Source organism: Sylvia atricapilla, chromosome 1, assembly GCF_009819655.1.
Source record: "Sylvia atricapilla isolate bSylAtr1 chromosome 1, bSylAtr1.pri, whole genome shotgun sequence".
In the NCBI taxonomy this organism is placed as follows: Eukaryota; Metazoa; Chordata; class Aves; order Passeriformes; family Sylviidae; genus Sylvia; species Sylvia atricapilla.
In genome coordinates, this window is record NC_089140.1 from 106,123,050 (window position 1) to 106,137,927 (window position 14,878).

The window sequence follows — 14,878 nt, forward strand, 5'->3', positions numbered from 1 at the left end:
GCAGTTTTTAAAGTAATTCCCTTTGTAGATGGAACAAATTACCTGTTAAAGATGAAGCAACCATTAAATGCAGGCCAAGCCTCAAGTACTGCAACTTTAGGTTCATCTGATGATGATTTAATTGCCATCCTGAGAGAACAGAATCTACAGCACAAGTGGAATCAAACTGAGCAAGTTTGTCTTGGAAGGTAACAAAGTTTGGGCATTCATGTCATCTTCCCTTTTCCAGCTTCCAGCTTTACAGCTTAGTGGTAAATAAATGGAAGATCACCTCTTGTCAGTCCATTGCAAGGTTAGGGGTGACATCTGAGAAACTACTGAACCAACACTGTCTGCCTGGCCTCAATGCATGTGTTAGATTTCACTGCCATTTTGTCCAAGAAATATGACTCTGGCCAGGGCTCTGTTCTCCTCAGGGCAAAGAGGCAGGTCAGAGTGATTGGGAACATGCCCAGTGATGTCAGATGGTCTTGCTGAAAATGTGTATTTTCTGAAGCAGGTGTTAGGGACCTAAGATGTAATCCAGGTACCCTGTAACTAAGGAGAAGTCACTAGTTGGAGCCCTAGTTTTGATTCTCCTTGCCTGAAAGATCATTTATTCCAGCAGTGACTTAGGTTGTTCCACTTAGCCCAACTGCAGAAACTCGCCAAAACCACCACAGGCAACCACCACCATTTTTTTTTCTAAGTGGGCCAAGCACTGATCACCTCTCAACAAAGAGCAAGAGAGCTACTGCCCATCTTTATAGGTCAGGTCTTCACCAGCATCTCCACCCTGTGGTGGCATGTGCCCAGCTCAGCCCTTGCCCAGCTGGAGAAATCCTCCAGTGTGGAGCTGTCCTGCCCCCACTCTCCCTGGAACAGCAGAACCTTTTGTAAAGGAGAGTTGGGTGTAGGTAGATTTACAGATTACCAGTGGCTTTTTGTAAAAAACCCTAAACTTTTAGGCAAGTTTGGTGAAGTTCAGTTTCAGAAATAACAGACAAAAGAACCTCTGCTCTGACAGTGAACATTTTTTCATTTTTATTTTATTTTCTAGGTTGCAGGTGTTTGTCACCCACATACCAAACGGTGTTTGCTGTCCCAGATCCCTTCTGCATCATGCTTGCTTTCCCTGGGTGTATTTAAGACTAAGAGTTGTCTTAATAAATACAATGGAAAACTCAAACAAGATGACTGGAACTCACTGCTCCTGCTTCCAACAATTGTTTTTGTCTTTTTAACCTCAAGTGCTTGGGGCATCCACCACACTCTAATGTATGGATCTTCTGTTGTCTAACTTAGTTGAGACAAGGTAAAAATTGCCCCAAAGCCTTTGTCCTGCTGGAGGTGGGGGTCCTTATTCCTGGGCAATGCTCAGCTTTTCCAGGGGAGAAGATCAACAGCGATGGTCAGCTGTCATAAACATCTGCTCCAAATTATATGATGCAAGAAAAAGAAAGTGGGGAAATTCTCTGCTTCTTGTTCTAGGGGGCTCTGATGTTCAGAACACAGGACTGGAAACCTGTTTCTACCCATGCCATCTTTGGACAGCCAGATGCTGTTGCAAGGAGGAGATCCACTACGTTCCCTGATGAGAAATGAGCAAGCCTTGGTTCTAATTCTGCAGCTGAAAGTGCAGCCAGTGTTTTTTCAGTGGCCATCCCTCTGGCTGATGTGATATCTGCAAAGCTGGCAATAGTACACACAATAGTGAGTGCTCCTACAGGAAGTTACAGTACTGCAAGGACAGGCTACCATTACATCAGACCCTATGCCCAGAACAGGTACTGAAGTAAGATTGCTTCCCACATAGGAACGTCCTACTGTTTGGAATTTACTACTAGAAACTAGGTTTAACCCTTTTCAAAATAAAAAAAATGTTTGAGATGATTGGTTAAACTAGTCCTATATAACACACCCACACTGCCTTCCTCTGCTTGTTACTGTTTGCAAGTCCTGATCTGATTTTAGTCTGAAAGAACCATGTTTTTAATCTCACATTTATACACATCTTTTTGCCTGTAGCCTGAACTTCTAACTAACTTCTAATACTCTTCTAATATTCAGAGTGGGGCAAAATACCCTCCCCTTGGAGTGCATTTAGGTAGCACCTGAAGTAGTTCTTCCACACTTATCTACTGCATTCATGTTAATTTTTAAACAGGGAGAGAAGAGAGGCTGTTTGCACTTCAGGAAGAGGTCAGGATCGATGGAGTTTACATTGTGATAAATCAAATAATGTTAAGCAAATGCTAAAAAAAAAAAAAAAAAAAAAAGGAAAAAAAAAAAAAAAAAGAAAAAAAAAAAAAGAGCCAGCAATTAGAACTGCAGTCCCCTGTTGAACATCCCCAATATTAGCTTTGTCTGAACTGTGCCCTCTGCCACAGCTGCTGGAGCTGTTCCAGTGAGGAGCCACCCAGCCTCTCACTGTGCTGCCATGGTGTAATCATGGGGGCAGGTAGCAATTAAGTGCTTTGCTTTCCTTAGCACTGAGTGTTCAGTGCTGTGTCACCTGCACTGACCCAACAGCCAGGGCTGCTTCCACAGAGCTCAGACTCACACCTGGAAGCGGCACAGCACTCGACATTTCAAGAAGCTCTGGCCAGAGCAGAGGCTTCCTACAGATAGAACAGGTATTAAAATCCTGCATCTATGGGTCACTGTGAGAGCTGTTGACTCACAGCAAAGACTGCCAAGGAAAAAGTTTTCCCTTATCTATGCAAATATGTCTCAGCATCAGGACCTGGGTAACAGGAGTAGTGCCTAGAATAAAAATAGAAACCATCTCATTGCCTTATTGACAGTTTCAGTAGTGCACTCCAAGCTCAAGCTGCAGGAAGCTCTCAGTTCTCCAGCCCTCCCCATCCCCTACAAGGAGACTCTTCCTTGCTCAGGGAGAAGAGAGGTCCCTGGAGCACAGAGAAACATAGGAGCTGTTCTCACTGCAGCAGGTTTTGCACAAGGCTTGCTCAGAAGAGGTCAGCACTGTTGAACACCACTCACTTTAGACTAGATGCAAGAAGTTTTGAAGCCTTTATTTAGTAGCAATTAAATTATTCAATTAACACTAACCTCCAGACAGCAGTTAAAATATTGTACAAAGAGCAGCTCGCCCTCTAGAAGCTCTGTACACAGTTCAATATAAACAGACTAAGATTGAATGCACCCCACTGAAAAGGGGTAAAGCAGCTGTGCACAGGAGGCCTCACTGAGGTGCTGTACTACCTTTGAAATGCACAAGACTTCCTCTCAGGGAATTTGCACAGTACAGACACAGTCCTGTCCCCCTGCCATGTTCCACCTGGACTGATTAGGTTCTTGCAGTGGTGCTGGGCACCGGAACTTCTAGTGCATGAAACAGATTCTTTTAAAACCTGTTACCAGTGTGCAGTTCAAATCAAACCTGTAGGTATTTAAATGGCTCTTAATTCCTTAAACCATAAGGTTGGTAGCAAAACAGGAGAGCAAAATTCAAAACACACTGCACAAAACATTGAATAAATAACCTCTGAGTAATGTTACCAGCCTAAACAACTGCCTTACTGCTCCAGAGATGGGAATACTTCTGGAATCTCTTGAGCAGAGCTCAGGCTTCAAGGGAATTACTTTAGTAAAAGAAAAGTCACTTTATGAAAAATTACATCTTTACAGAAGTGACACCCTTTTCTTCATTTAAGAATAGAATATTGCAATTACTTTGTGTGCTTTTTAAACATTCCCAAGTCACAATAAATAAAACCAGTTTTACTTGTGCCACTGTTATCTACAAAATAAAGTATTCATAGAACAGCTGAAGGTGTTCTATTCCTCATACACCACAACCTAATATAGGTGTACTCAGAGCAGCTTGAAACCACAGCGACTTTGTCCATGCAGGACCCACCATCAGCCAGAAAAGTTATTCCCCTACTTTTAGGACTGCAGATCATGTACCACCAGATTTATTGCAGAGATGCTTAATATTCTGTTTGATAACATGTCAGTATTTTCAGGAGATAAGTAGAACAAGGGAAAACATTAAAATGGATTAAGACTTATTTGCATCAGTCAGAGGCTCCTTGCTGCATTTTAATAAATATCAGGCAAGTTGAAGTAGTTTCTGTCCCAGTAGTTGCCAGAGTAAAGCCAGTCCTGTGTACCAGTGTGGGGATTGGGGCCTTGATGGAACCATCTGCAAGGAAACACACAGCACGTTAGTGCAGCTATTAAGAGTCACGTGTACAAGTTCAGAACTGCTTTGCTGCATCTTCAGCAGTTTACTGCACAAAATAATTATTGCAGGAGTCCTCTTGGTTTTAAATTCATAAGTGTGTTTAAAGTCATCTTTAGTGACTACATTTCCCCATTTGCTACACCGCTTAAACATCTCTGAGATGGAATTACTGACACCAGTGTTTTGCCATTTGAAGCTGCCAAGATTACTGCATAAAAAAGGACAGATACAGCTTATTTCAAAGCAGTTGTGAACAACTATTCTGGCATGCACAAGCAGTAACAGTTTTTGCAAGACATGTGAACACCACAAGCACTGCAGTCCTGAAAACAAATATTATTTCCCTGGATCTAGATTACCCCTTGCTTTTTTAAAGCCTTGTTTTGCAATGCACTTCATCATAGACCTGTAGAATGACCTTGGAAAGCACCTTAAAAAGTTGGAAAGCACCTTAAAAAGATTTTTTACCTTTTCTGGTTAACATGCATGTAAGAAGCCTTTGTGTTATTTTTTTTGCATGCTTTGCCAAGTTCAAGCTTTGCCTTGGCCCTCCTTTACCCCATCTCTATGTAACTCATCTCTCTGTTCTTCACAGGCAACTCATCCTTGTTTCCACTGCCTGTGCATTTGCTTTCTTCCCTTTGCTTTGACCAGCAGGTAACTCAGTGTGCCAGCTACCCTCAGTGCAGATGAAACATCACCCACAGGCTGCAGGAAGAGTTCTGGATTATTACAAGTTAACTATGTTGTGTTACACTGTTGGCAGCAGGAGACTCAATCCAAATGCCCAGAAAGCTGATTCCATCTGCATGGAGCTACTTGCAAGCTTTTACTAAGCTGGCTATTAATAGAAACACTGAAGTTGAGCACCTGCTTTCTTTCCTTTCTTCTCTCCTCCTGCCTAATCTGGAGGCACCATACAGCACACACTAATGCCACTTTCTGTTTGGCCCAGTTACTCAATTTTATGCCTCAACAGTGCACAGTACCAGACCTCAAGCATTTTAACTTCCTTCTGTGTTTTGCCAAGCCACATTTATGGCATGAGCCAGCTTGGTAGAAGCTGTTTCTGTGGTTAATGTGCTCCACAGCTTCCTTTCACCTCCTCACTGACCGCAGAAGCCAGTTGTTTCTGTGACTCACTGCAGTGACCACACTCACTGAATAAATCATCTGTGTGCAAGACAGCCTGTTTAACTCTGCTCTTCCCTTCTCCAGTGCCATAATGTTTCAGAAGAGAAAAAAGCACATTGGAACCAAATATGACTTGATCTCTTTAAAAGGCAAAAGCCTAAGGGCCACCAGTATTCAGGGTTATGTTACAAAGCAGGGCAGCTAACAGGTGAGTCTTGCTTGGCTCAAAGGACTTGAGAGAGCTGGGCTGGAAGAAATGCCTTGTGCTGCCTTCCTGGGAGTAACTGAACAGGTGAACACTCCAGTGGTACTCCTGCTGCCCTGGTTAAGTTAACTGAAGTCAACAGAAGTCATTCACCCCTAGTACTGTACACAGTTCACTCCTGCTTCTCCTCCCATAGGAGGGGCCAGCTATTCCCAAATAAGAGGTGGATGGATCAGCTTAGGTGTCCAGTTCACTGGTGACAGCTCATTCCAGAGCTAAAGCCAAACATTTACCGTGAGACAGGGCTATGACACAGTGACCTCACCTCTCAGATTAAGAAATTCTACCTCCTCACAGCTCATTAGTGTGTCCTCAACACTTGTACAGGTCAGGACAGAGTGCCCCTCCTCCAGTGCCCACCTACTTCAATAGGAAGGGGAAAGGCAATGTGAAGAACCAAGTCTGAGAGACATATAAGACCTAAACCAGTGATGTGGGAAAGATGGGACAGACTTCCATCAAAACAAACAGACCACTGCTGTATTTCAGAACTGAATTAAATACTTTTAGTCAAGACTTAAGATTACTGGTAAGCATCTGAAATATTAAGTGTTAAACATTAATCACCTCTTGAGAAACACCAAGACCCCACTTTTAAAGTAGATTCAGAATAATAAAATTATATATATATATATATATATATATATATATATAAAAAAATCACCGGGAACTTTGGAGAATTGTCTTAGGAAGGAGGAATTCTGCTAGACAAAGCAAGAAACCTGTTTTTCTGTGCAAGGAAATGGCAGTAGTTTAGATCCAAGTTCATAATGCACTGCAGAATAAGACCTAAAGATGACCTGGGAACAGGTAGGAGAGTTCTTCACAGCATGCACTTCTCCCCCATAGCACAACTCTCCCTAAACTTAACATCATCCTTCATAGGCAGCCACACTTACTAAAGAGATCAAGAGATTGGAATTTTCTGCCAAAGCTTTAGAAACATCCTGGAAAGCAAAGAGTTCTTAAAGGATATCCCAGACTCATGCTGAACAGGTCTATACAATCTGCACAACAGCAGTTGCAGAATCTTGTGAATGGCATCTGTGCTAATTATACAACCCAAAACCCACAGTTCCATGGGAATTCCCCAGTTTCCAGCCTCAGGTGTTTTGAGCTAGATTTAAGTTACTTCAGGCACCTGAAGAATACCATGTAGCTATCCCAGGTTTAAAAACACCTGGTGAGAGCTAGAACCACTCTGAATTCAGGAAAGGAATGAGAGGTGCAAGGCCATACAGCAATTAGAAGCTTAACAAAGATGTTATTCTCCATCAGTCTCTATGCAAACAAACCCAAACACTTCAGGAGAGCAGGCACAGGAAAAAGACAAAGGCAGACATGTCCAAACCTGGGATTTTGGGGTGATGGGTGACTTCATTTAAAAAAACAAAAACAAAAGAAATGTGATTTATAGTTACAAACATTTTAAAGATCTTTAACCCAGAGTGTCTGACTGTGTTAATAGAGAAGAGATGAACCTTGCTTACTTAAAGTTTAGCTCTACTGTTGTTTTTCCTGAGAAGATAATGCTAACTTACTACTGCGCTTTTAAATAGACTTTGTCTGGTCAAACTAGATTCATCTGGTCAAGTTTTCAGTTTCTTCTTAGCAAGTGTTTAAGAGCTCCCAGCTGACCCCTCACAGTTTAAAGAAAACCCTTAAAAAAATCCCCAAAACATTCTGGCAGGTCCACTGTATGCCAACTTTTCTCTTAGCTCCTCTTTTGTAGTTAGGGGCCCCCTTCAAAAGATTATTTTGGATAACTGGGTGATAAACTTTAAGAACACAGCATTGTCAGCACAGAGCCACTGGGCTGGGAAGTCATGGATGAGCTGACTCATGGGGGGAGCATTTCTTCCTCTCTTTGGCCAGGCATGCAAATTTGAGGCAATTATAAATTAAACAGCAAAAACAGTCCTTAAAAGTAGCCATCAGAGGTAACACCTTTGTCATGCCGGAACCAAGAAGTGCTCAGAGAAGGCAACAGTTTGTGTTTGCATGTGGGTGTGCAAGCAGCGAGGGGAGGAAGCGAGAGCAAGCCTGGTGCTTCCCCCTGGAAGTGTGACATCCCGCTGGGACGGAGTGTGCAAACACAACAGTGGCACTGCCAGACCTGGTGCTGTCTGTCTGCTCTTCGTGCTGACACAACACTCACTGCACGTCACCAGGGGAGACTGTCACTTAACTCGAATGTTCAAAGGCTTGACATAACTACACACACACACAGAGGTGAGGGCACCAACCTCGTTTTCCAGTCTTCCTCTGACTTGGAACGATTTTTGCGGGCCGTCCTCTGTTTTTCTTCTAGCCTCTTCTTTTCTTCACTAGCCAGATCTTGAAGAAATAAAAACACACCAAAATACAGATGTTAAAGCACAATATATGAGACAGGGACATTACTTCATCTGACCCAGAAAATAAATAAAGGCAGTAGTAGAAAATGTCAATTTACAGAACACTGAAGGTTACTGGTGTAGTCTATGAGTAAAGCTAGGCCAGCTGTGGCACAGGATCAGCCAGTGGCATCCTAGGCTTTAAGACTGCTAAATATGTATTTATCCGAGACCTGAAGACCCTGGAAATGTGTCTACATGACAGCAAATGTAAGCTAAGGGAGGTGGCATATGTAGAATTTATTTCAGTAGGGAAACTGAAGATATGATCAATTTCAGAAGTCTGGCACCTGCTTCTTGTTGAGTTTTGAGTTAAGTTGCTACTAGTGTATAGTTCCTCATCACCAGAGGTCTGGAAGGCTTACTTCCAAATCACAAAGAATTGTTTCTCTGCAGCATTCCTTCGTATTTTTTGGTAATGCACAAGTGTAGCATCCCAAACAAGGAGAACAGTTGCTTCTCTTAGGCAGGAAGGATGATAAGAAGGTCTGAGGAGTAAGTCAGACTCAGAAGCAGATTAGATGAAAGTCAATCTCACTTTCCTGAATCCTCATAAAGTGTTTCATACACACCTTAGGTCTTCCAAGAATGATTATCAACTATTTCCTTCCATCAACCATTCCTGGTCAGCTTCTAACCCTCTGTGTATTACTAGCTGCTATACAAACTTCACACCCTAGTGTGTCACGAAGGAATATGGTCTGTTGCTAACAGCATAGTTATTTGCACTTTAAATTTAAACAGACTAATTACTGGGGCTGCTCTGAACCAAATATATCCATGGTCCTGGCTACAAATCAGTCGTACAGGCAGGAGAGAGTGGTTGTGGGAATTCACTGATCTGCTTTTTTAAAAGCCTCAAAGAAATGCTTATCAGCTTCCAATGGAAAAAGAAAAAACTGCACAACTGCCCTCTGTTACACCATGACACTGATTTTTATTGCTAGATCTCAGACTACTTATCAGAAGTCTCACAGTTTTTGCCCTATTATATAGCTGAAACCGAAGCAGGGTTTCATGACTTATACCAATCAGTCAGCAAGCCAGAGAAAACAAAAGCCTCTATGCTCTTAGTCTACAAGGTTGGCCACCATGTTTTAATATTCTAAAAGCACACTACTTCTATTCACTGGAAGTCTCATCATGCACTTCTAATTCACTATTCTTGGACAGCAAAATTGTTCAATTCCCAGTGAAGTATAATTTTGCATCAAGTGTATTTTTTGGCATCGTAGGTTCACTTAAATAGTTTTGACTGCATTTCTCGGAACTGGCATAACAAAACACTCTCTCTGCATCAGGCTGATAGACAAATTGAAAAGTTCATTTCCTTAGGACTGTGCAGATATTGTTTATCAACACTGGTCATCAAACATCACCACAGCAGGAGATATGGTGACTGTGAGGAAGATAAGCTCCATCCTCTGCAGAGGTGCGTGACACCAGAGGCTCAACACAGCCTGCAGAAGGTTGTGTTAAAGAGTTATTGCCTGGTGTCATGGAGGAATGCATGGGGACCTACTTCCTCTAGCTGTTCACCTAACAACTTTTTTTCCAGTTTTTCCAACTTTCCTCAGTTTTAAGAAAAAACTAAAACTGCCTTTGCCCATAACTGAAGTTACCTATTTCTCCATTTTCCATAGCTCTGATATCTGGTCGTAGCCGGCAGTCAGTTTTGGGAATGACACTCTCCATTTCTTTGTCCAACTCATTCAAAGCCATAGCAAAGCTTGTAAAATTATACATCTGAAATTCAGAGACAAAGATGAAAGGTGACTTTGTGACACCTCCAGCTACTGCCTTAAAACAGAAGAAAACTGCAGTCTACAAACAAACATCAAAGTGCTTCTGTATTACTTAGTTACTCAATATAGGATTGCTCAAGATACCAGCAAAACTGCACTCTCAGGCAGTGTAGGTGATCCTTGCTGTTTCTGTTGGAGGTCAGTATCCAATTACTCAGTGCACTATTTCTCGACTTCTTTTCAGTCCTACTGGTATTTTCTCTATCTCTGAAGAGAGATTTCCCTCTTGATTAATGCAGTGGGGGCATCTTTTCTGTACCAATTCTTTGCCTTCTCTGTTGCACATAATGCCCTTGTATTCTGCCTAGTGGTTTCCCGGCTTCACGGCCCTTCAGACACCAACTTGTGTCATGCAGGTCTGTCTTTGGAAATGTCTGGCCTCTAATAAAGCCCTTCAGTGTGATTTCTTACAAGGCTGGTGCCTCAGTGGGGGAAGCAGGGTGCAAAGAAATGGTGGGGAAAGGTCCCATGCCACTATCTACATGAAGCATCCCATTCTCCAGAGAAATTCCACTAATCATAGACTGATCCCTGTGGCAATTATTCTTCCAACCCCACATTAGACAATTACAGTTGTGGTGAGGAGGCTTGTTGCAATAAACAGGCAAATCCAGACTTGCTAATGACAAAGACAACAAATGGATGTACTTTGTGTAAACCATACAGAACAACAGTTTAGCACACATTTTCAGTAAGAAGCATAGCTGACCTGTGCTGAATTTGGAGGTCTTGGAGTTATTTTCCATAGCAAAACACTTCCAGGAATAACATACACACTCTCAGAGTCTGGCAATGGCATCTCATCTGATTCCTCGGTATTGCCCACCTAAATGCAGCACACAAAGGAAAGAGCAGTTCTTTGAAGTCATGAATCGTTTACACCAATCATCCCAATACTGGAACTTACAAAAAATTATTTCCTCGACTAAAGGTGAGTAATTTTAGCAAAGAAACATTTCTTATCAAGGATTGAGGCATTAACATAGCACACATACTCCCAATTCCTTCCCAGTGGAACACTACCAACAGTTTCTTGCAACAACATCTTTGTAGATGTAAGCTGGATGTTTAAGTGCTAAGAAATGCCAATTTTTCCACCTCAGAGATGTCCTGGTACCCCAAGTACAAGCACTTTCATGCCTGATACTTAACTTCAATACTGCTTCAATAGAGGTGAAGAATAGAAGCCACATTCCTCATCCTTCCAAAACAAAGAAATGCCAGCACATAATGCAGATGCTGCCCAGTTTGTGCACAACAAAAAGCTCTTCCTACTGCTCTGTGCCCAGAGGAGCCTTCCTTTGTATTAACAGTACTGAAATGTCAAAGTGCAAATGTGAAATAAATATCCTAAATCAGTTACAGCTTCTGGAAAGGGTGTGAAGGGCGACACATACAACCTGAGGCAGCTGCAGCCACAAGACTGTGAAATGCTTTTCCCAGAAAGTAAAAAAACTCCACAGAGGGTTACTGGGGCAGGAGAGTAACTGGTGATCACAGTGTGACCTGAACTAGTTCTAAACTATTTCCTGTTTTACACACAGCTTTAAAGCAGCTGGGCTCTGATGCTGCTGACATTAATTCTACCACAGTAGCTAATGTTGAAAGACTGAACTAAAGCCATGCCAGACAATGAAAAGGGCTCTCCCAAGAAAACCTGGTGTCACAGTCACAGCTAAAAACAGCAGCACGTTTCAGAGATCATCAGAGATTAAAGCCAAACCTAACGGCAACTAAAGCTTTAAATACTTTGGCTACAGGCCAGCAGCTTTAATCCTGCTGCTAATAAGCTTTGCTCTCCCATGGTTGCATCAGATAATACTGAAAACATCCAGTACCCAACGAGCACTCGGTTGTCCTGAGATGATTCCCGTGCTATGCTCCCAAGAAAATCAGTAGTAGTAAGGATTCTGCTCCACTGAGGAGCCCTTCACCACGCTTTTAATAACGCACAGCCAGCAGGATAATGTGCAGACAAGGTTCAGCCCTTCAGCTCTTGGGAAGACAAATTAAAGGGCTCTTAGCTCTTAGGGCTTTAACTTGACTATATGTGAACTGTGCTGGCAACCCGTCATTCTGTTAATTGAATGATCCTGATCAATCCTTCAGAAACTGGGAATTTGAAGCAGAACACATCAGAAAGTTATCCTTTATCAAAAAGTATCCTTTATCAAAACAAAGACAATGCAATACCAGTGTTGAACTCCAAGCCTTTTATAGAAAGGCTACAATACACAATGAAATTTCTGCCTTGTTACAAGATCTTAAAACAGCATAAGAATTACAGAGAAATATGTAAAATGTGTATTTTCATATGCTCTTGTCACAACCATCCATATTTTATGCTCAATGCTACCTAACTGTTCAGTATATTGCTATGAGGATAGTTAACACACTTGCCAAAGCAAGACCTCTGTAAATAAAGTATCTGTAAAGGCAGTTGCTGCTTCCCACATTGTTCTCTTTCATGTTTTTGCACTGAAAAATATGAACAAAGTGCTTCATCTTGATTAAAAAAAAGACTCCAGTTCATTCAGAGCAGAACCACCCTGGTCTAACTGTGGCTCTCCTAATGTCAGCAAAATATCACCTTTGCATACTTGAAGGCTTATCTAGTTCCCTGAAAAAATATTTTCCCTAAGTTTTATTTCTATAAAAATGGAAGGGATTTGGGGGTAAGTTGCAAAAGGACTCTCATCCAAGCAGGTTCCCTCAAGAGAGGCAGAAACATTTCTTGATTAGCAATGCAGCACGATGTAATATCTGGAAAACAACTGCATAAATCTGAAAAATTCTAATTAGGAGTTTAAAAAAACATGTATTTTTGTGCCTGAATGAACCTTCAATACCATGAAGGGAAAACCAGACATTATACATGGGACTTGGCTCACCTAAATGCTCCAAAACCATAGAATATATCAGCTCCTCAGACACAAGAGGCAATGGCACTACATATTCAAGACAGACTGCCTGGTTTATACCTCACATTACAAAACCCTCAGTTTTCTTCACAAGAGAAAGAGTTCTGTTAATTAAGTAGGAAAAGCATTTTCCTCGAGTTAGAGCAACACTGCAGCTTGAGCTTTATGCAACAGGGTGCTGCATTTCTAAGTGAAAAGCAATCATCATCTTGAGCATTGCTGGAAAATGCAAACAGACTGCTGAACAAAGACACAGGGTGTGTTTTTCTTTGTTCCTTCTCCCTGGAGTTCTCCAGGTCAGACTCCCAGAGAAGCAGCAATCCCCAGTGCTTTACCACTCTCCTGATGTCAAGCACTGGAGCAAGCTCAGATACAGCAACAATCTGGACCTGCACAGGCACAACTGGTTTCAGAGCTCTCCAAGTTTCTCATAAGGTTCTTCGAAGACTATCAACACCTAAACAGAAAAAACCTGTCTGCAGTCGCCAAAGGGGAACAATCCCTGTTTTAAACTACTGTCCAAGTGACTGTTCTTCACCAAGCTGTGTTGTCACCATCGCCATTCATCCTAAACAAAAAGCTTACTGCTGACCAGAAGTTTGGAATAATTATGAGTGAGGTTTTTTCACAAGAGAAAAAAAAATCAATTATGGAGTAAAATATAAAATTGCCAGCACTTCTACAATTGTGAAAATTTAACAGAAAGTAATAAAAAAATTCCTTGTAAAAGCTGGAAAATATGATATTTTACGAAGTTAAGAAATGAAACTGTCCTGCTTCCACGAGGCAAAATCCTCCCACTAGAATATGTTATCATACATGATCAGAAATGGCCCAACTAGTGCATATGTTATTTCTTCCATGTTATTTGGGAGGAAGAGGCAGTTCTAGATAGTATTTAGATCACACCAGGTTTTGAGAAGTTTGAATACAAGTCCAAGAGAAGAAAATAATTTTATTCCTTAATATTATTATTCACCCAATCTGTTTTGTATCCTACTAGGAAAGAGAAGGTAAATGAAGGAAATTATAATGTCTTAAATGCTACTAAAATACTTAGCTGTCTTATCATGCTTTTGAGATCCCATCTCTTTACAGGATAAATACCTGTTTGCTACTTTTCTTCTCTTCTGTATTTTTCTTGTCATTTTTCTTGTAAGCTTCGAATGTAGCTGGGTCAACACTGTACAAGCACTCAGTCCACTTCCCATACAATGCACACAGTTTCTTTTTGCTGTCAAAAAAAAGCAGACTAAGTTTTAAAAAGGACCTTAAAGAGATTTATTACAGACAAAAATATGTGAAAGAACAACTTCTAAGGGCAACTATAAAAACTCTATTACTGATTTTGCAGAATTCATAACCCTGCTGTTGTAGGTTCGTGCCACTGACAGACCCTGTTAAAGGCATTCAGTTCTACAGCTCGCCTCACAACCAAGGGCTGTTTCCCATTTAGAATTAAGCTGTTACCTTTTATCCTGAATGTAGCCTTCAACTTTGTGCAGCTCCTTCCCAAAGAGGCCACAGGGCTTGAAGCTTAGTACACACTTCTCACCAGTTCTAAAGGCAGAACAAGAGAGCACTAATTACTTCCAAATGCTTTTCCTTTTCAAACCTGCAGGAAGTGAAAGTGCTCACACTTTTAACTTACTTATGGTTAGTTATCTCCACATTTCCATACTGCTCGATCCAAAGTTTGCCCACAATAATGTTATGCACACAGCACGTAGGATTTGTCCATGTGTAGGCTTCATTGTGCCTAAGGGAAGGGAATAAAAATTAAAATACTGTATCTTTGTACAGGATGTCAGCCCTTCAATAAGCCATCATTATGCCAAGTCTTGAAACGGGCATGGCAATAAGTCAGGAAAAACAAGAAATTTATTAACCTATTGCTACTGATTTTATCAGTTCCTTGAAACAATCACTTTGGTGCATCCACTGTTAGCATGCAAAGATACAAGGAAAGCCAACAGGACTCAGACATGCTGGCTTTAGCAGAACTGATATCCAGGCCCCTGGAGAACATCCAGGCCCAGGTCCCGACTGGTGCTGTCAGCAGCATGTATGGGGAAATGATGGTAGATCCTTTCATCTTCCCATCCTCTCCTCCCCACACAATGATCTGCCCTCACACTTCAGGATGTGCGTGTTGGACACCT

At 41.6% G+C, this 14,878-nt stretch overlaps 1 protein-coding gene across 9 annotated transcripts in view; it reads right to left on the reverse strand.

The window, feature by feature from the left end:
- Positions 1-2,996: 2,996 nt before the first annotated feature.
- Positions 2,997-14,878, reverse strand: part of OSBPL1A (oxysterol binding protein like 1A) — a 71,689-nt gene continuing 59,807 nt past the window's right edge. For 8 of the 9 annotated variants that reach the window (XM_066329976.1, XM_066329987.1, XM_066330029.1 and 5 more), the window contains 7 exons: positions 14,368-14,475; positions 14,187-14,276; positions 13,824-13,950; positions 10,505-10,621; positions 9,613-9,736; positions 7,841-7,931; positions 2,997-4,153 (listed from right to left, as the gene is read on the reverse strand). In XM_066329976.1, the coding sequence (XP_066186073.1) occupies positions 4,051-4,153; positions 7,841-7,931; positions 9,613-9,736; positions 10,505-10,621; positions 13,824-13,950; positions 14,187-14,276; positions 14,368-14,475 (760 nt within the window). In that variant the 3' untranslated portion in view covers positions 2,997-4,050. The remainder of the gene's footprint in view (positions 4,154-7,840; positions 7,932-9,612; positions 9,737-10,504; positions 10,622-13,823; positions 13,951-14,186; positions 14,277-14,367; positions 14,476-14,878) is intronic. The other variant, XR_010744765.1, reaches the window with a different exon arrangement.